This window comes from Lutra lutra, chromosome 5, assembly GCF_902655055.1.
Source record: "Lutra lutra chromosome 5, mLutLut1.2, whole genome shotgun sequence".
In the NCBI taxonomy this organism is placed as follows: Eukaryota; Metazoa; Chordata; class Mammalia; order Carnivora; family Mustelidae; genus Lutra; species Lutra lutra.
Window position 1 is genome coordinate 78,567,697 of NC_062282.1, and position 20,599 is coordinate 78,588,295.

At 56.2% G+C, this 20,599-nt stretch overlaps 1 protein-coding gene across 4 annotated transcripts in view; it reads right to left on the reverse strand.

Moving 5' to 3' along the window:
• The window catches only part of NRG2 (neuregulin 2), a 176,024-nt gene that overhangs the window by 9,400 nt on the left and 146,025 nt on the right, over positions 1–20,599 (reverse strand). For 2 of the 4 annotated variants that reach the window (XR_007127611.1, XM_047730932.1), the window contains exons 4-6: positions 13,477–13,597; positions 6,975–7,033; positions 2,247–2,270 (exon numbers count right to left, since the gene is read on the reverse strand). Coding sequence is in view for 3 of the 4 variants with exons in the window: in XM_047730932.1 (XP_047586888.1) it covers positions 2,247–2,270; positions 6,975–7,033; positions 13,477–13,597 (204 nt within the window). In the remaining variant the exon portion in view is untranslated. Of the gene's footprint in view, positions 1–2,246; positions 2,271–6,974; positions 7,034–7,399; positions 7,477–13,476; positions 13,598–20,599 lie in introns of all 4 variants that reach the window. The other 2 variants (XM_047730934.1, XM_047730933.1) reach the window with 2 other exon arrangements.

Consider the following 20,599-nt stretch of genomic DNA (forward strand, 5'->3'; position numbering starts at 1 on the left):
TTCTCAGGCTTCTTTCCTCTGCCTGCCCTCTCTCCTCTCATGATCGTACACAGCTCAGACTTTAAATGCCATCTGGATGCAGGTGACTCTCAACTTTGTATCTCCTGACCGGACTTCTCCCTGAGCTCCAGATTCCTCTGCCCAAGGGCCAAAGCCAAGCAGAAGTGCTGATTCCCCAGCCTCTTTCCAAACCTGCTCCCTGCCCTTCCCATTTCATCAGTGGCAGCATCCCCTCTCCTGTTGCTCAGGCCCCAGACCTTGGAATCACTGCCAATGGCTTTCTTCTCCGCACCGGCTCTGACACCTGGTGCTTCAGGTCATCTTCTCAATTCTGCCTCCCCAGTAGATTCTGGATTTGACCACTTCCACCACTTCTAGCTCAGTCCAGGGTGATGTCACCTCTCACCTGGACAGCTGGGCACCTTCTGGCTGGCTTCTCTGCTTTCACTCCTTCCCAGCCTGTCTCCCAACCCAGGCTGTTCTCTGCCCCAAAGCCAGCAGATCATCAACTCTTCTGCTGAAAACCCTCAACAGCCTCTCCCTGCAATTCGAATCCAGCCTACACATGCACCATAACCTTGCAGGCCTGGGTTATGGTCCCAGCCTGGCCTTTATATCTCATCATTGGTCTCGTCCCTATGTCTGCTATGCCTGGAGGTGCTGCCATTCCTTCCATGCACTGAATCAGGTGAGCCCACTCCACCCACTGTCACTAACTTGCCGTGTCCCCTCCTCAAACACTCTCCCCCAGTTTTTGGCAGGGCTGCCTACTTTCCATCAGGTTTTAACCCAGATGATAGCCTGTCACATGAGCCTTTCCTGGCCACTCAGCTAAGGTGACTGCTTCCCCAGCGAGGTACCCTCCCATTACCTTCTTTTATTTTTGGTATGGCACTTATCACCACCTGTTATCTATCCTGTCTGTTGTCTGTCTCATCCTGTGTGAGCGCCAGGAGGGCAGGGGCGCTCAGATCACCAGTGTCTGGCAATTCTGGGGTTCAGTAGATGTTGGTTGAGCTGGCGCATGAAAGGACATCCTGGCTGCCATTACAGATGCAGACACACGCCTGGGCACCCTGCTGCTCACCTCCAAACCCTCGCAGTTGCACCTGCATGACGCTCACCCTTAAAGATGTCCCGCTGCACTCCTTCATGCACCGCGGGCCCTAACGAGAGGTGTGACATCCACCACCACTGTGCACATGCCCCGCAGGTTCACCTCACGCACCCTGCCATGACCACACACGCCATGCAGACTCAGCCCCTGTCCTCCTAGCCTGTCACTGTCCGCAGGCAGACACACTCTTCACAGACTTTAGCTCCATCTCCTGAGAAGAGCGGACAGGCACGAGGCTGTGAGGGAGCCGGGACCTCTCCAGTCCTGCCTCGGGAACAGGCTTCTCATACTGCAGGCTCTGCACTGCGTCTGGGGTCTGACCCCTCCGAGCCCTGCCTCTCTCCTGCTGTAACCTGTCTGGACTCTGAGGCCAGGTAGAGCCTCCCAGCACGGAGAGAGGACAGACTGACCCCTCCCCGTCCCTTCCCACTCAAGGTGTCTCCCAGGGGCCGGGGTGGGGGGCCGGTAGCCAGAGGGAGGTAAGGTTCTGAGTCAAATAGCAGGAGGGCAAGCACCAGAGGCCAGCCCACCCTGGACCCTTGCTTGTCTTGCCTACAGGCGAAGAATATGTGTGCCATTGTGGAGACTGATCATGGAGGGGTGACAGCCTCAAGCAGATGGCAAAGCCTGGCAGACATACACAGGGCAGGGGGCAGAGACAAATGGGTGCAATCGGCTGCCAGGGCAGTGCGGAATGAAAAGCAATGGAAATGGAAGTGGGAACAGGAAGGAGGATTAGAGTGGAACTGAAGAGGAGGCCTCTATGTACAACTCTCCAAGCCGGGATGCTGTGGCTTCCCAACACCCACTCTCTGGGCGCCTGGCTCTCGTCTGGCCAACCCAGCAGGCGGCACAGCCCAGGAGGCTGCTCCCCTGGGAGGCCCCCCAGGAATGGGCCTCAAGCCAGGGGACACTGCTGAACCTTGGGGTGTTCTGCTATTCTGGGCTTCTTGTCTCCCCCAAATCCATGTCGTTTAGGATCGGACATCTTGGTGGGGCCAGGGGAGATTTTTGGACTTATCCCTTTTCCGTGTTTTGGAAAGGAGACTCAACGGACAGCACACATGGTGGCAGAGGCTGTGGAGGGGGGCAGTGTGGATGGCACTGACGGATACATAGAGCTCCGTACCCTTTAGTTCAAATCCAAGGTGTTCTGGCAGTGCGGAAGAGAGGAGGGTCAGAGAAGGGGAGGGACATAGGGACGGATACAGAAAGAGATGGGAGAGCGGGGAGGGTGGGGGAGGGCGGGAGAGAGAGAGAGAAAAAGAGAGAGAGAGAGAGAAACGTTGGTCAGGACTCTTCAGACACCAGCAGCCAGCCTGTGAGGTGAAAGCAGGTTAGTGGCGTCCCCTCCCGGCCTCCTGAGCCCCTGCCCTGGCACCCAGTCCCCAGGAGCCCCGAGGGAGGTGGAGAGAAGAAATGTTAGGGTCGGCAGGCAGGGCAGGTTCTTTAGAGATGAGTTGTGGGGTTAGTACCTGGTGGGGAGGCAGAGGCACAAGAGTCAGTTGGCAGATGTCCCCAGGGAGGAAAGGTGAGTGGGGGAGTCCCTGTCTTCCCCCGTCCCTGTAGCTCCAGCACCAGGCCTTCCACATTCTCACACCCCTGGAGACCACCTGCTCAGCCCCGAGCTCATTCATGGGGCACTTTTCTCTGTTCAGAACAAGGGAGTGGGGGGCCCAGAGTGGCCCTTGTCTGTGTCCTGCCCCCAAAGGTGTGGTTGGCCTACCCACCTACTGGGAGCCTTGGCATGGAGATTCCCGAGTTTATGGGGAGAGGAGGCTCTGGGCAGCAGGTCACTTCTCCACAGGACACCTCCAACACCCTAGAAGCCTCCAGGGCCTAGGCCTTGGGCTTTGAGCTTGATTCCACTACTTAGGAAAGCCAAATGCAACTTGTAGGAAGAGCCAGGTGGGTTCCGCTGTGGAACATGCGTGTGGGATGGTGGGCAGTTGCATTTTCTGAAGTGGGATCCTATTGTAAATGTGGACTTTCAGAGCTCCGTGAGGTGGGCACCCACACTGTGGAGGGACTAGATCAAAAGGCCCTGCCCAAGGGTCAACCCTGCACCAGATCCACTGCATCTTCAGGGATACCTGGCCTATCCACCTCCCAGTCTCGGTTACATTGAATCTCTGGGAACTCTGCCATTGGCTGTGCATCCCAGTCATCCCAGACAATGGGATCAGGGGCTCGGCTGGGAGCCCAGGAATCTCAACAGTGTTTCTGGAAAGCTCACCTACCATTCTCACGTGCCCCGCACCACTGTGCAGGCTCCAAGACTCAGTTTTGTCCCTCATGCGCTGTGTGCATGTGGGCGAGTCTAGCCTCAGTTTCCTCATCTGTCAAAAGTGGCTGTCCACAGTGAGAGGAAGACGTGAGCGGCCTGGACAGCAGGACACTCGGTGCGTGTATGGGAGCCTGGCCTACAGCCTCCCCGCGTGCAGTCAGCTCTCAAAATCCAGGGAGGCGATTGTGTTCTGATATTTCCCTCTCTAGAGGAAGGAGGATGTGGGGGCTATGAGCAGGAAGTCCTGTGCCATTCTTGCTGAGTCTCTGGGCCCAACTGACTAGTCGTGAGGAAAATGATCACCTGGAGAAGCGAGTGGGGTCCCAAAGCCATTGAAGAGTTTTCTTCGGCTTCCCTGCTCTGGGAACCAATGAGCAGCAGCCGGGGCAGCGTCTGGGCCTCCTAAGGGGCATCCCCTCTCAGTCAAAGCCAGTCCCATGTGGGGTGGACCAGTGGTGGCTGATAGGACTGGTGAGGTCCCTGAGAGTTTGCCATCTCCAGGAAGGCAGCCCTGCTTCCCTCTCACCTGGGATGGAGTCTGAGGGCCTGTGGCTGAGTCTGCTCCCGCCAAAGGTGTCTCCCGCTCATCATGTTCACAGGCTGCCCCTCAGCCAGGATGGGCTGGTGCAACTGAATCACAGACAGGTCCCACTGAGCGGAAGTGTGCAGGTTGACCTGTAACCATGGCAACCTGCTGCCAGATCTCCATGAGGGCCAGGTTTACCAGACAACGTACAGTCTTCATCCTGGCCGTGTCCAATGACACGCAGTTCCGGGGGCCTGGCCGAGGCAGCCATGATGGGGACCCCTGAGGAGAACACGTGCTCGTGCGTTTGCACAGGTGTGTGCGGGGGGAGGGCGGTGAGCAGATGTGCATGTTTTCCATGAGTCCAGGCATGTGTTTGCGTGTTTGAGCATGTGTGAGCACGTGTGTGTGAACACGTGTGAGTATATGCTTACATGTGTGTATGCCCGTAGGTGTGTGTGTTCTTTCACTTGGGGTGGGTACATGGATGCACAAGGTATGACTCTTGAGAAATGGAGGGGCTGTCAGGGGAAGAAGGAGAAGCTTCAAAGTGCTACTGTGGCTGTAGGCTCCCTTTCCGTGGCCACTGCAAAAGGTCATCTGATCTAGAGGCTGTCTGGGCGGAAGGGGAGGGTCAGACCCTTTGCTCAGGACTTGCTGGGAGTAGGGCTGCAGGGCGCTGGTGCTGGCCCTCCTGCCCCCACCACCCAGCCGTTGTAGCCGGGAGCAGTGCTAAGCTGCCCTCCCACCACGCAGGGCAGAAGACTCTCTGCTAAGCCCTCCCTACCCATCACTGCACTCCATCCTCACTGCAACCCTCGAGGCATAAATGCTACCATTCCCATTTTGCAGATGAGAAAACAGAGAGGTTAAATGAGGCCCCAGAAGTGGTATGCTCCACAGCCGCATCGTCATTCAGATCTGACTGAATCCAAAGCCTGATACTTAAACTAGCTAGCATTTTCTACTGCCTTTTCAGTAAGTATCTGCTAGAACAATGCTCGAAGTGCTCTATGCCAATGGCGTGAAGAATATCAATCCTCCACGGGAAGGTAACAGCAACGATCTTGGTAACACTAGGCAGAAACGCCTGTGGCAGCATTTCTAGGCTTTTTCTGGGCTCCTGGGGCCCTGCTGACCCTCTGAGCTGCTCTGAACTGAAAGTTGAAGCAGCCCAGCTGGCAGAGAGGCTTGGCCAGTGGCCGAGTTCTGGAGGCTCTGCTCTTCTGATTCACAATGGGCTGGGACTCCCTGTCCGGAACAGTCCTGTAAGCCAGGGAGGCTCTGGGACTGAGGGTGCAAAGGAATAGGCCCTCCACTGCCTCTTTCCCCTGGTCCTTAGCCTCGGCCTCGCTGCTCTGTTCCCTCCCAAGGCCCCTCCTGACCTCTGGTCCTCCAGTGGGGCTGGCTTGGACTCTGTGATTCTTCCGGGAGCCTGGACTCTGAAGCATTCTGTTAGCCCCGAAGCATCCTTAGCCCCACAGCCTTCCTCCCTGGCCTCCAACCGGAGGGCCCTGGGGACAGTGCCGCCTCATCAGGACAGCTGACCATCTGGGCAGTCCAGCCCCCATCCCTGGGGCCTCTACTTTCCTCTTCGAGTCTTGCCTCCCAGGCTCTAGCAGGGAGAGGGAGGAGATGATTTCTAGGCTTTTGTGTTGTGGCCTAAGGAAGACTGGGAAGACTCATTCACTCCAGCCTGAGACCCAAACCAGCACACCCCTTTTCTCTCAAGGGCCACCTAAATGCTCCTCTGCCCCTCCCCCCATCCTGCTCTCAGTCTCTTCTGGAGCTCCACCTCTCCGTGCCCAGGCATTCTTCATGGGACCCAGCTGTTCTCCTTGAAGCAGAGGAGGTGGGGGTGGGCCGAGTAGGGGCCTGGAGTGTTCTGGAGGACCAGTGGGCCCCACACGGAGTCTCGCAGTCCACAGGCCCGCCCGGGGCTTTCTGCTCTGCTCCACCTCCACCTGGTGGCACTTGAAGAAATTGCTCCCAGCCTCAAAATACCCCCCAGTTGTGGTCTCCTCTTTCTGCTGCTGGGCTTATATTTTTTTCAGTTAACCATCAAACTGAAAGCGTCAACCTCACAAGCAGAAGAAAGGAAGGGAATGGAGTTCTGGATGGGACCAGAGAGGGCCTGGAGAGAATCGCCCATTATCCCTTGAATCCTCCTTCCCTCTGTCTTGCAGTAGGCAGCAAACCCCCATCCCACCCTATCCCTGGAGCCTCAGAAATGCCTCTGGTCTCTGGCCTCCATGGAAACCACTGCCCTGGGGCTTGTTCTCCCACAACCCCCCCTCCCCACTGTCTCCCATCACCCCCAAATCAAAGCCAGATAAACTCTGGCCAGACCCAGAGACAGGCTCTCTGAGAACTTGTTTCTCTCAAACGCACCAGCCCACACGTGCACTCACTTGTGGCCTGGCCCTGCAGCACGTGACCTCCTCAAACAGGCCTTAAAAGGCAAGTGAGGGCTCCGCTTAGGCTTCTCCCTTACTGCTGCCTAGACCTGAGCGCGGTTGCCGCTGCCTGGGCCAGAAGGTTGGGGTTATCATGCCCAATGCCCCTAGAAGAGGGAGGTGGGGGGGGAAGCATATTCGTCTCCGAGAAGGCAGTGTTACTGTGCCCAGTGCCTCAAAAAGAGGGAGAAGGCGGGTGGGGGTAGGGCGGGAAGCTTATCTGTCTCTGAGAAAGCATTATTGCGCCCAGCACCCTGAAAAGAAGAAGAAGTAGGTGGGGTTTGGGTAGGGGGGGAGCATGTTTTTCATCACCGAGAAGGCAGCATTATGGCGCCCAGTGCCCCAAAAAGAGGAAGAGGTGGGTGGGCTGGGGTTGGGGCAGGGAAGCCTGTCCCTCTCCTCCAGGTAGACTCCAGGTGAATGAGCTCTGAGGGCCAAAAGGAACCCAGGACAACCACCACTCTCCCCAACCCCCATCCCTCAGTCCCCTGCTAAGTCTCACTAATAAGGCCCCAGCCCACCCGCTCCAGAGGTGGGGGGAGATTGTCAGTCACCAGGATAGGAAAGAAATAGAAAAAAGAGACATACTGGAGAAGTTGACCATTGCGAACTGCTGACACCTGTCCCCGGTGTATCCCACAGGACACCTACCAAAAGAAAGAAAACCAGAAAGAGAGAGCCAGGATAGCGAGCCACAGACACGGCAACACCCCGGCACGGGCTCCTGCCGGTGCCAGCTGGGTTCCTTGCCACCGTTAGCGCTTGCACTGGCCTCGCCACTCTGCCCCTTACCTGCAGCCCTGAACTTGCAACCCAAGGATTAGGCCAAAAATGAAAAACAAAGCAAAACAAAACAAAACAAAAGAACTAACGAACCAAAATACAAAAAAAAAAAAAAAAAAAAGCCAAAGATCAAAACAACCAACACCCCTGGCCCTATGCCCTACATTGGGGGGACTGCACCCGAAAGCTTTCTAAGGAGCAGGGACTTGTGTTTGTATCTTCAAACATACTTTGCTTAGGATCTGGCATGTACAATCGCAAAGGCAGTTTCTCCAAACATCTCTGTCCGAAGAATCCGTTTGGACATCTGGAGAAGGAAAAGGGGAAAAATCACAGAACAAACTGGCATCATCCGCGAGGCTCAGGTTAGAAATCAAAGTGCACAGTGATGAATGAGAAAACCAAGTCGGGCGCTGGGGCACACTCGTCGCTGCAGGGGCTGGAGTCAGGGCTGGGGGAAGGGCTCAGAAATCTTCCAAATCTCTCTAATAGATGTGGCTCCGTGGGTGGGTGGTGGGGGCGGGGGTGGGGCGGAGAGGAGGATGATTTAGGGAGAAGTGGGTGGGAAGATTGGGAACCTCATGCCTAATGTCCTGTGGTTGGTGACACTTCCCTTCTGACCTGCCTGGGACCCCGTGAAGCCAGAACGGTAGCCCCTCAGTGCCAGGCAGGCAGGCAGAGTGCTGGGAACCTTCCAGAACACCAAGTTCTGGGAAACCACTCCTTGCAGGCCCTACCAATGGCTTCTCTCCAGGGCCCTGGGCAGGTTTTCTCATCCATGAAACAGCCCCCAGAAAGCTCAAAGGAGAACTCCGGAATGCTGTTTCTAGACTGTGTGCCTGTGACAAAAGTGACCTTGGAGAGGTTTCATCTGTTCTCTCAAAGAGGGTTCTGTGGCCAAATAAATTTAGGAAATCCATCCCCAGGTTTCCTTGTAGAGTTGCAGTGTGCGCTGGCATCTGAAAAGCTAGGAAGAGTTTCGTAGGAGGAAAAGAGCTGAATATTCCAGTAGGTCCCAAGTTTATTTGACCATGGAAGATGTTTTTTTGAGGAACACTTGTGAACATGGTTTGGGGAAGGCTGCCCTGGAGCAATACACAGGGGTGGGGAGGGTAGGGAATAGGTGAGGCTGGAGAGGAGCCGGGATTACCAGCATCTCACAGCTGGCCTCAGTGGCAAGAACCAGCATCTCACATCAGCCCTCAATGGCAAGAAACACAGTGGTGGGGGAGGGTGGAAGCAGGCTCCCGGAGGACCCTGAAACCTCTTCCAGCCAGGGCTCTCCTGGCTGCCTGGGCCGCCTGTCCTTTCCCCGTGCCCTGCTCCTCCATCACTGCCTGGCTCGGGTGGGAGCGTGTTCTCCCGTGTTGGGTCCTCTGTAGCCAAAAGGCAGCACCCACGCTCTCTGACTTTGTCTTTACCCCCCGCCACACTGTCTTCTGCTCTCTGGCTGCCACTCTGCTCTCAAGTGAGTCCCTGTCCTGCAGATTTCTGGGAGACCTGCCTAGCCCTGTACTCTCCTCTGAACCCTGGCAAGGCCAGATACCTGAGGGAAGCTTTAGAGACCAGGCCAGACTGACCATCCCACCCCCATCCCTCTACTCAAAGATGGGTTTGGGCTGCTTCTGCCTCTGCCTCATTTTCCTTGTTGGGGAATTGGGTAACTCCATTGCCAGTATGCCCTCGGTAATAGGTCACTGTTTCACATGAATCAGTAAACTTTCTCAAGAGGTTGAGTGTACTCTACCTCTTAGCATTCTGGTGTGTCCCAACCATCAGTAACCCCTTGAGCTAACGGGATGGCTGCCGTTGGCTGTGATGGACACTCACAGAGCCTCTGTTGCCCCAGTCTAGCCTGAGGGACTGGGAGTGGTTGGTGGACCGGCAGCTGGAGTTTCTCTGGGCCTTGAGGGTGTCTCCCGCAGGGGAGGCAGGAGGCTGGTCCCTGCGGTGGTGGGAGTGTGTGCAGGCATGCCTGGCCGGGGGTAGCGGTGTGGGGCTGGGAAGTGTGTCTGGAGAAGATGGTGGGGGTTGCAGTGGGACCCGAGGGACGCTCATCCTGTTGAACAGGGTGGCTCGGAGGAGGCGGCGGCGGCAGCTCACACCTTGTCAGTACACCCTGCTCTGGTCTAAGCATCCCATCCCAGGAAAATGGAGGTAGTTGCTAAGGCTTCCCAACCAGCTCCAGTAAGGCTCAGCTCTCCTTCCTCAGCTCTCAGACTGCTGTCCACTTGGGATGAGGGCTGAAGGGGAGAAGTGACTATCAAAGCAGCAGCACCCTTGGGGATGGAGGATAAAGACCCAGGAAGTTGCCAAAGTGACTCTCGGAATCCACAGAGGAATGGGAAAGAGATAGGTTTGACTGTGTCTAGTGTCTGAGATTAGCCCGGCTCGAGTGTGTGTGTGTTTAAGAGCGAGAGGGGGTAATGCAGGGGCAGGAGGGGGCGAAGGGGAAATCGATTCCCACTGCTGATCATCAGGGATGCTGTCCCATGGCTCTTGGAGACCATTCCTGCATCCCTGATCCCACACCCAGCCTGAACTAACCCAACTATCCTCTCCTATCCTTCATGGCCACTGAGTTGTACAGAACTCCAGGTGGCACCATGGGCACAGTGTCTAACACAAATGCGCCCCCTGGAGTTCTGTAATATGGTCCTAATCTTGTGCCCTGGGAAAGCATCTTCCCCACTGGCTGAACAAAAGAAAAAGCAGTGGGGGGTGGGCATATGCAGGGGTTGGGGGACTGACACCCATAGTGTTGTTTGGGTACTAGATCTTTCCACTGGGCTCCTGGACTCTCCTTACTCCTGCCTGCTGAGAATGAGCCACGTTCAGGAGCTTGGGACCTCCCTGGGGAAGGTTCTGGGGGTGAGCCTCTAGCCTTGCCCCCCTGTGCTCAGGACCAGGTAATGGGGTGGGGGCTACAGAAACCTATCAACCACGAGGCGGCAGTGGGGGGGGCGGTGTCTGACACCACGTGAGGAGCTGGCTGGTAGTGGGTAGTTTCCCATGGACACAGGGATGGGCCCTCTGAGTTTCAGGGGCCCAGGGACGGATAAGAAGGAGCGGCAGGTCATTTTTCTCAGCCCTTCCCGGAGTCATCTGCTGTGACTATGGGAAGGTCTGTGCCCAGGGCTGGAGAAGAGCAGAGGTGAGACAGGGGCAGAGAGGAGAGCCCATGGGCTGTATTTGGGGTGACAGAGAGGTTGGGACTCTGCCTCCCCATTTTCCACCCACCTCCCGGGCCTCAGTGTCTCCTTTTGGTAGCCTGGGGATAATGCCATGTGTGCTGCCCTTACCCAGGGCAGGGGGAGGATGAAAGATGAGGGTGTGCCCCGGGCACTGAGGGGGGTGGAGGGTCTCTGGCCTCATGAGGGGGTGAGGTGGAGATGAGGAGAGCAGGCAGATGGGTATGGCATGGGAGAACCGCCTGAACATGGGGTGGGGCGGGTGGGGGGGGATGAGCCGGATGGGAGAGGGAGGCATGCCGCTGGTATGTGCACAGGGCTGGAAAGAGTCTTGTTCTGTCATCATCCCCTGAACCAGTCCCCAAGAGTCACGCACCAACCGTGCTCCACAAAAACACGGAGAGAAGAGGAGAAAGCAGCGAGAAGAAGTACAGAGGCCCCTGTCTCGCCCAGACAGGGGACAGTCGCCTGGATTTGGACCCCCATTTTCCAATCCCCCTAAGTTTTCTTTTTTTTTTTTTTTTTAAACAAAATTCAGTATCCATGACACTGTTTAGTTTGGCTCTGAATTCCAGAAAAACAGGAGGGACGGAGTGTGCCTGCTTTCCAACACTCCCTGCAGGGCTCTGAACCAATATACAACAACAAGTGTCTGAAAACCAGGAAGGAAAACTGAGTTTTATAGAAACTGGAATGAAACTGACCAGTCTAGTTTCATTATCCAAGCTAAGCGGAAATGCAAAAAAATCAAAATAAAAAGTAAACAAACAGCACAAATGGTAAGACGTGAGTTTCAGTTCCTAGATTCTTTCCTTTTTATTCCATTCAGGTGTCATCAGGAATCCCAAGAGGCCTGCCCCCCTTTCCCCTCCCGGCTCACCCGCCCCCAGAATGGCCTCTGGGTTCTGCCCTGCCCCCCTCCCCCCTGTCCTTCTCCAGCACAGCTCTGAGGACCTGCCCTCCTGAGAGTGATCCTCACAGGGGATGCCCCTCTCCCCTGAGGGCTCAGGGAGTCAGGGAAGTCGGGTTCCAGGAGCCCTGGCTGGGGCTGACCTAGGGCAGGTTGAAATGGGGAGGCAGTGGATTGGGGTACCAAGTTCAAGTTCTAAGCAGTGAACCCCAGTTGCCCACGGGACACCATCTTCGCAATGATTGAGGCTCCTGCCCTCTGCTTCTCTGATTTAGCTGGGTGTGACTCCAAGGTTCCTAGGGGTACAGCCTTGCTGGCAGGACCCTGTGGAAACCCATATAGCTCATCTCCTACCCTTTCCACACTCAACACTAGCATTCGAGCCCTGGGCCCCCATGGCCTTCTTTGGCCCCGGCACCCATTATGGGTGGCTGAAACCTTCCCTGCCTGGAGCCAGGGCTGATCTCAGTGATGCTGCTAGATTCCTTCAAGGTTCCAGGGTCCGAGGGGCTAGGGATAGAGGAAAGGCCTGGTGTGTGCCCACGTGTGTGTGTGTGTGTGTGCGCCAGGGGGTAAAAGCCAGAGGGGAGGGGCGTACAGGGCTGGGGGAGGTCTGTGAGGTATACCAGAACACTTATGAGTTTCTATAGATCTACTGCAGAGAGCTCAGAGCATTTTCATAGCTAGAATATTCCCCAGGGTCAGTTTCGTGAATGTGGCAGCCTCCTAGAGGCAGAAGAAGGGAGAAGAGGGGCTGAGTCCAGGCTGAGAACTTCCCTGGGGGACCTTCTTTTGCTTCCGGGACAGTCCCCGGAAATTCAGCACAGGGGAGGCCAGTAAGGGGAAGGGAGCCGGTGGAGGTTGTGGCTGGGGGGAAGCCAGCAAAGGAAGCTGGCTGGGGCAAGAGGCAGAGTCTGGCAGTCCAGGCTCACCCAGCTTGGCACTGAGGGGAAACTGTCTAGGAAGCCTGGCCCCTCATTATCACCTTGGGGGGTGGAGGGGTCTCGGGCTAAGGCTATAGTTTGTGTGTGTGTTGGGGGGGATGCAGCTCTGGAGCTGGAGCCCAGAGGCAGGAGAGCTGAGAAGCGCTGAATCTGACTTTGTCCTTGGGGAGGGCAAATGCCTCTCTCTGAATTTCCCCCAGTACTCTGGTGGCCTCTGCCCAGATGCCATGGGAATGGGGCAACTGTGGCACCTTGCTGGGGTCCTAGGCTTGGGGTCCTCTGAAAACCCAAAGTTTTTAACTAGTGCCTCCTCAACCCCTCCTCGATCTGACTGGAACCTGTGCTGCTCTCACCAAGCTCACCCTGCGGCTCCTCATTCACCCACGAGAGAGTGTGTCGGGGGCCCATGGGCCCAGCGGTGGAATAGGACCCAGCTGGACCTGAATAAATCCTCGAGGATTGCTGGGCTCTCAGCTGCCCTGTTTGCCGAGGTGAAAGGGATGGAGATCCTGTTGGGGGAGCCCTGCCTTGCTGGAGGTAGAGGAGCCCCAGACTGAGCTTCTCCTCAACCCTGCCCCCCCCCACTGGGCCACACCCAGAGTGGTATCCTCACTGGGGTCCTTTCCCCCCACAGAGAGGGACCAGGGTTGGAAATGGAACAAGAAGCACCCAGGGCATATCTGGGCACCAGGCAGGGAGAGCAGCCAGGTTTTGGGGTGAGCACTGGATGCAGAGTCCTCGTTTCCCCTCAAGGCAAGGAGAGCAGACCCTCCACTACCCAGGGCTCTGGGAAATGTGCTTTGTTTGACCCTGCCAAGTTCTTCACTGCTGGGGAAGACACCCCCTGGAAATGTTCATCAACACAGTTTGGAGAGTTGCTGAGAGATGGCGGTGGGGAGAAAGTGAGAGACGAGGGGAGACAGAGCGGGAGCGGGGGGAGAGAGCGAGAACCCAGTGCCTAGGGCACAGACTGGCATCTCCATCTCCCTAGAAGGTGCTGGTGAAAGGGTGGCCACTGGGAGATGGGGTGGGGTGGGCTGGGTCAGGGCCTGCGAAACTGGCACTGCAGAAGCCCCGAGCTCTTCAGGGTTGACATCTCCTGAGATACCCAGAAAGGGCTAGGGGCAGGGGCACACCTGTCTACACCCCTTGGGGACCTCCTGTCAGTGACTTGAAGCCCACTTTTCCTAGAGCCCTCCGCTTCTGGCCCAGCCTCTCTCGCCCTACTCTCGGCCCCCTGCCCGCCCCCGCTGGTCACTTACTTGCAGGAGAGCTGGTTGATGCCCTCGATGTAGTAGCAGACGCCTCCATTGACGCAGTAGGACTTGGCTGTCTCGTTGCACTTCCGGGCGTGCCCCGACCAGGATGACAGAGTGGTACTCACTGGAGGTACGAGAGACACGTGCCAGTGACCCACTGAGACTGCCTCTGGGCCCCAAGAACCACCTCTCTGCTGTCCCTTCCTGGCTCATTTCATAGCTGGAAGGTCAGGAACTACAGCAATAGCTGGAGAGGGAAGGTTCTGGTGGCTCCTCCCCGTCACCTGCAAGGCCAGGGGGAGGCCCCCAGGAACTCTGACCCTTTGCCCAGCACCACCCTGCCCCCTGCACTCTGGACCAAAGTACCCAAACCCCCAAAGGTCAGGACGATTTTCCATATTTGGGAGGAAATAAGAAGCTAGCGGCAAGTGCTCATTCTACTGGAATTAAGAGCCCAGTTCTTGCCTGCCTTTCTGGGGGCCCTCCCCACCATAGGTGGATGAGACATCATGTCTTTTGTGGGGAACAAAGTCACAGGGGTGCAGGGAGGAGACCTCTACACTGCTTGGGATCTCGAGGTGGCCAGGAGGTGGCTGGAAGTGAGCTGGGCTTGGAGGGGAATGGCCCCCTCTGGACACTTGTTCTTTAAGATCTCGTGAGGCATGAGGAGAATCCTAGCTTTTACATGTTCCTCCTTTGTCCCAGAGGGGACAAGCCTCTCAGGATTGCTGCAAAGGCCACTATGCCCCTCTCCCTAAGCACCCAGGGTTTTCTTTGCCGCTGCTCTCATTGGGCAGCCCCATCCTCCCCAACCCAGTCAGCTGTTGAAGGGAGCCCCTAGGCTTCGACAGCCCAGGCCCTAAATCCTGGAGGTCAGGTTTCTTGACAGGAGGTGGGCAGGGAAGAGAGGCCTGTGGGGCAGCTGGGATGTGGACACTGGGTGAGTGGGGGGGACGGGGCTTTCAGGCCGCTGACCCAGACTGCCCATTCGACAGATCAGACTCATTTGATAACTCCAGTTCTACTCCCCCGGGGGATGGAATTCAGAAACTGGTTTCCAAGGAAAAGACTTGCCCCCAGGGTTGGTTTTCATCCCCGAGCTAACGCCCGAGGCCTTGTCTCCAGACTGGGTAGCACCTCAGCCTCTGGAGCTCTCGCGTTCTCCCTTCCCCCAGCAGCGGCCTCCTGCCTGAGGTGGGCCACCCTACCTGGGCTGCTCCTGTCTCTTCAAGGGGACCGAGTCCCTCCCCGCCCCCTCCCTGTGGGGATGAGGTTGAGAGGAGGAGGAGGAGGGCAGGCACTTGGCGCCCTCAGTGTTTAGACATGTGGGAGACAGATGGAGCGCGGGGACTGGGAGTGTATACACAGCTCGGCCTCTGTATATGTCTGAGGAGCTCGCTGATAAAACCCGGCAGGCAGGGCCAGCTCCCACCTTCCCCTCCACACCCTGACTGCGGCTGCTCCTCTGGCTCCCCAAGCCCCACCCATGCAGAGGGCTCCTCCGACACACAGTGCACACTCAGTGGGGGCAGGAAGCCTCTGCTGGTCTCTGCCCACTCTCTGGGTCAGGGAGACCCAGAGAACCAAGAAAGGGCCAGAGAAGAGAAACAGCTGAGGTGACCCTGCCTGCGAGTTACAAAATCCGCTACTCTGGAGGACACCAGAGGGTGCCCTGCCCTTCAGTTACATAGCCAAGGAGGAGTGCAGGAAAAGAGCAGGGGACGTCCTGTCCAGAGTCCCCGTGTGTGTGGGGACAAGGCCTCAGGGAACATATCAGCACCAAGGCTTAACATGAGCAGACGAAGGCAAACACGATGTGGACCACAGGTTTGGGTCCTCTTGTGGGCATTGGTTAAGGCCGAGAAGTCTCGGCCCAGCCGGATGACCACCGTGGCTGTGGGTGGCAGAGATTGCCCCCGGCCATGCTGAGTGAGCAGTGGACGGCAGAGAGCATGGCGGCTGGGGCCACAGCTGTACACTTGGGCCTGTCCACACGCATGTCTGTGCTCATGGAGGCCTTGGGACCAGGAGACGACTCTTGAAGGAAGGTGGGTCCTTGGGTGGGATGTCTGTGCTGCCCAGAGCTGTGTCCTCATGGGGACTTGGCCGGGGCCCAGAAAGGCAAAAAGTATGGGTATTGGGATTGAGCCCTGTGATGGGCTCTCTGTTCAGTGGGGAGCCTGCTTCTCCCTCTGTCCCCTCTCCCCACTTGTGCTCTCTCTCACTATCTCAAAGAAAATCTTCAAAAGTGCCTCGAAGAATGGCTAAAATCGAAAACATTAATGAACAACATGTGTTGGTGAGGTTGAGGAGAAATGCACTATTGGTGGGGCTATAAACTGGGGCAGCTGCTGTGGAATATAGTATGAAAATATTAAAAATAGAATTCTCTTATGATGCAGTAATTCCACTACTGGATATTTACCCCCAAATATGAAAACATTAGTTCAAAATGATGTGTGTACCCCTGTGTTTACTGCAGCATTATTTACAATAGCCAAGCTATGGAAGCAACCCAAATCTCCATCCATAGATGAATGGATAAAGAAGATGGGATACAGAATGGAATATTACTCAGCCATAAAAAATAACAAAATCTTGTTCTTTGCAACTTAGATGGACCTAGAGGGTATACCAAGTGAAATAAGACAACCAGAGAAAGACAAAGACCATTTGGTTTCACTCCTCTGGGGGATTTAAGAAACAAAACAAGGAACAAAGAAAAAGAAAACTCAGAAATCTCTCTATAGAACAGATGGTGACCAGAGGGGAGGTAGATGGGTGGATTGGTGAAATAGGTGAAGGGGATGAGAAGCACATTTGTTGTGAGCACAGGGTAAGGGAAAAAATTGTTGACTCCCTCTACTGTACACCTGAAACTGATAGAATGCACGTTAATTGCATTGGAATTAAAATTAAAAACACCTGGAAGGGTACAGGTGGCCTCTATCAGCCATTAGCATCCTGGTGGTCGAGAGCTTTTCGAGGTTCTGAGGGGGGAAGGGCCAGGAGGAAAGCTGATGGCCAGGGGACGCTCTCCCTGCTGCTGGCAGCTACAACAGCTACCCACTGCTCAGGGAGGAACCTCCGCTTCTGTTTCAAGGCCCGGATCAAGGGATCGCCCTTCATCAAGGCTCCCAGCCACCTGCCCAGTATGCCCACTCTCCTGTGGGTAAAGCTGCCTTTCCTCTTTCATGGGTCAGAACAGGCAGATGCTTTGAGTTTGGGTTTGGGCGTCCTGCCAGGAACTTTGAGGGACTTTGCTGGGAGCCAAGGCTATGACTCCCCAGAGCTCTGAACTGGGTCTTTCTGAGTAAGGCCTTGCTGAATAGGTGAGCGAGAGAGCAGGTGTGTGTGTGTGTGACGAAACAGCGAGCCTTTCTAAGCCCCCAGGTGAGGGACAGGCCCAGAAGCCTCTGCAGGGCTTTTGGGGTCCTGTGATGCCCCAGGTCAAATCTGCCTCCCCTCTGGGGCGAAGGGAAGTCCAGCTGGACATCTGGGGCCTGGGACGGCCACCTCAGGACGCTCCCAAGTTCTCTTTCAGTTGGGGATGAGGCAGCTGGTGTCGCTAAGTCCGAGGTGCACTGGACCAAACTGATTGTTTTATTCAAAGTACCGCAAACTCTTTGCTGACTCCTCCTCCCGGGCAACCAGGGAGGCAGTGTCTCATGAGCTGCTAGAGCTGTGACTGCAAGGAGGGTCTGCTCTGATTCAGGGAAGGAGCCTCAGGATCCTCAGGAACAGAGCCAAAGCAGGCTGCCAAGGGTCACAGTGAGGAGATGTCATGCCCCTGCCCCGCATGGCCACTGCTCCCTCGAGGCGTCCTCCCATGCCCTCTGCTGGCCGCCCCAGTGTTGTAGCCCCAGCTTCCCCGGGGCCTGGGCGGGCCAAGCCAAGCCACCTCGGGATGAGTCATGGGGGCAGGCACAGCTGCCCGCTACCCACCCTCCACCTCCTCCCCAGGGTGTGGTTGCTTCGAGTCTTCTGGGCTCCATGGGTAAACAAGAAGCCTGGGCATCTCTGCCGGTGGAAACGCTCCCCCACACCCCCGCCAACGGGGGTGTCCTGATCCCCCACAGTGGCCCTGTTCCTCGACCCATGTCAAGGATAGGGGCCAGCCACCGGCTCAACAGGGCAACAAAGAGGTAGGGTGTGTGTGTGGGTGGGGGCTAGGTGCACAGTATGTCCACCTCAACATCACACTCAGAATCCCAGAATTTTGTGTGTGGGGGGGAAGAGTCTAGTCTAGAGATCATTTGGCTCAGCCTCAGCTGGGGAAAGGGAGGACAAGCTGGGTATAGGAGGTCTCCCAGGTTTGCAGAGCTCGGAAGAGACCAGAGCTCTGGAGTCTGTGGCTCGGCCCTGCTGCTCTCATGCGGAGCTGGAGGGAGGAGAGGCAAGGAACCCTGGGGGCAGCCCTCCGGTGCCCAGGGCAAACCTCCACTGGCTGCCTCCCTAACTGACAGGAACATGGGCTGCTGAGGGCAGACAGGAGCTCCTGCATGTTGCCAGGCTGCAGCTTATCTGAGGGGTCTTCCAATACTCTCCAGCCTCTTTCCCCAAGCCCAGCAAGGGAGTGAGGCTGCTACTCTGCTTTTTGGTCTGGCAGCCCTGCCCCCTTCCCCTGCTGCCAGCACTCCTCTCAGAAATGTGCCCCCACGTAGTTGGGGCAGGGCCATCAGTCACGGACTCTGCTCTCTATCCCCCAACCCCCTGCACACATGCAAGCCTGGCAGGATGATCCCCCAATCCCCTGAGGCCAGTGACTGGGTTGAGTGGGGCCCATGAACCCTGCAGGATCCACAGATCAAGTCAGTGACACAGACAAAAGCTGTCTCTTTTTCCCTGGGTGGGAGATGGGGATGGTGTAAAACCTGGAGCCATCTGAGGCCATGGCCTCTTCTTCCCTATCTGCTCCCCAAACATGGGAAAAACCCATTTTACAGAAGGAGAGAATGAGGACAACAGACCGTGTAGATTCTGTTGTGGCTGGGCCCGGTTCTACCTCTGGATTTCTCCATTTTATAAATCAATACATACATTCCTTTAGGTAGTTTTAAGTTGGGGATCTTGTCAGGTTTTTTTTTTGTTTTTTTTTTTTTATTAAGTGATCTCTACCCCCAACAAACTCACGACCCTGAGATCAAGAGTTGCATGTTCTACCGACTGAGTGGGTGCTCCCCCACTCTGTTCTAACCAAGAAAAATCTTGAATTAAACAAACTCAAGCCCAAAGTGGATCTAAGAATGTCTGCCCACTATGGCCAGAGGTGACAGGTGCTGGCCCCCAGCACGGTCCATTTTCCTGGGCTTGGGACAGGTGGGGAGGAATGGGGAGGGGGTGCCCAGGTAGCCCCCTGGGGCCTGTGGGAGTCAGTAAAGGCCTTGGAGCGGGTTTTAAGTCCTTTTCTGTATTATTTACCAAGTGCCTACTATGAGCCAGGCACTGTGTTAGGCCCTGAGCTAGAGTGGCAATCAGGTGAGACACAGCCTCCCAGAGCTTGGTCTCAGTGTTTGCTAACTACTTTTACATTGTATAGATACCGCTTAATCATCACTTAGATGTGTGGCAGAATGAAGCTCTTTGAGCTTCAGTCTCCTAAATTATGAGCTACACCCTGGGTCTGTCAGGGCTCGAGAGATGGCGTAGAATGTGGCATGGAGCCCACTCTGAGTCAACAGCAGCTCTCACTAAGTCCTGCGGTGAAGACCTCATCGCCGCTCTCCCTGGTCCTGGCTCACAATTCCACTGCGGAGGTCACACTTGCACAGAAAGTGCAGCAACAGGATGAGATGTGAAGACCAATCTAATAGACTTCAGGAAGTATGCAAGACTGCAGTTGGCCAAGCAGTGGCCTGGGAGCCGGACCCGAGCTGGGAATGACACTGTGGTGGGATGGAGGGGTCGGGGAGGATGGCAGCCTGGGAAAGCTGGAACGAGAGGAAGGGTGAGAACAGACTGTATGGGACTGACACAGGGCTGGAAAGATCGTTAGGGTCACACTGGTGTGCTCTGTGCAGTGGGACGAAGTCCTCGTTCTGGGGCATCCCGGGGTAAGGGCATGACAAGACTAAAGCACCTTAAAAGAGGCCATTGCTCTGGGTTAGGTGAGTAGAGCTGAAACCTGGGCCGGGTTGTCTCTGAGGTAGGGTTGGAGTGGTAGGTATAGATGTGAGAAAGATCCAGAAAGAAGGCAGACCAGGAGGTCTGACTTGGAGGCTTGGACCTTTAAGATAGGGCAGCAAGGGAGACAAGGAGCTTAAGGGGCTGGGTGAACACAGAGACCCTTCCCAGTACAGAACAGACAGGGTCTGCCCCAGGTTTTGCACTGAGGGTCCCGGGGCAGGGAACTCCTACATTCTCCTTAGATAATGCTGGATTGCAGGAGTCCTGGAGGGCTGGCTGTCTGGTAGAAGTACAGGCAGGCGAAGGCAGCTGCAGCATCAGAGTGACGGGGCAGGACTGGAAGTGAACCCAAAGAACCAGGTAGCCAAAACGGTATGCTCAATGTGTGGGTGTTGGGAAGAGGAAAGTGATCTGTGGGATTTGGAGTTCCCGGGCTGGAGTGGAGGCGTGCAGCCTGAGGACAGGCAGCTCTGGCCACATTCCAGCCAAGGGAAAGCAGCCTGCTTGCATCCGACACTGGGGCTGCCGTGGTTGGGGTGGGGAGCTAGGGGTGCTGTGGGTGCCGTGGGCTTCAGACCTTGCATGTTCTTAAGGGAGAAGCCAGTCTGTGGGAGAAGGGTCTGCTGTCCCTGAATGAGGCTGCCCGCAGGGGCCGACACAGCCCAGCCTCCTGGCCATGGCCCTGGGGAGACGGCTGCCTGCACCCCGGTGCCCAGCAAAGCAACAGGCAGTCAGCTCCCACACGCCCAGGGCCTGCCTTTCCCTGGAGCCCCGCTCTTGGCAGCCCAGCCTTCCATAATTGCCTTCTAAAAATATCCGTCCCCCACCCCCACCTCTTGATTTCAAAATATTTAGTTTTCAGGATATTTAAAATGAGAGCTGGCGGCTCTTCCAGGCCCAGATAACAAAGCTAAACATTTATGCTTCGACTGCATTTCTCTGAATCGGTCCAGATCTCGGGGCTTGATATGGCAGCAGAAGGAGGGAGGGGAGTCAAGTG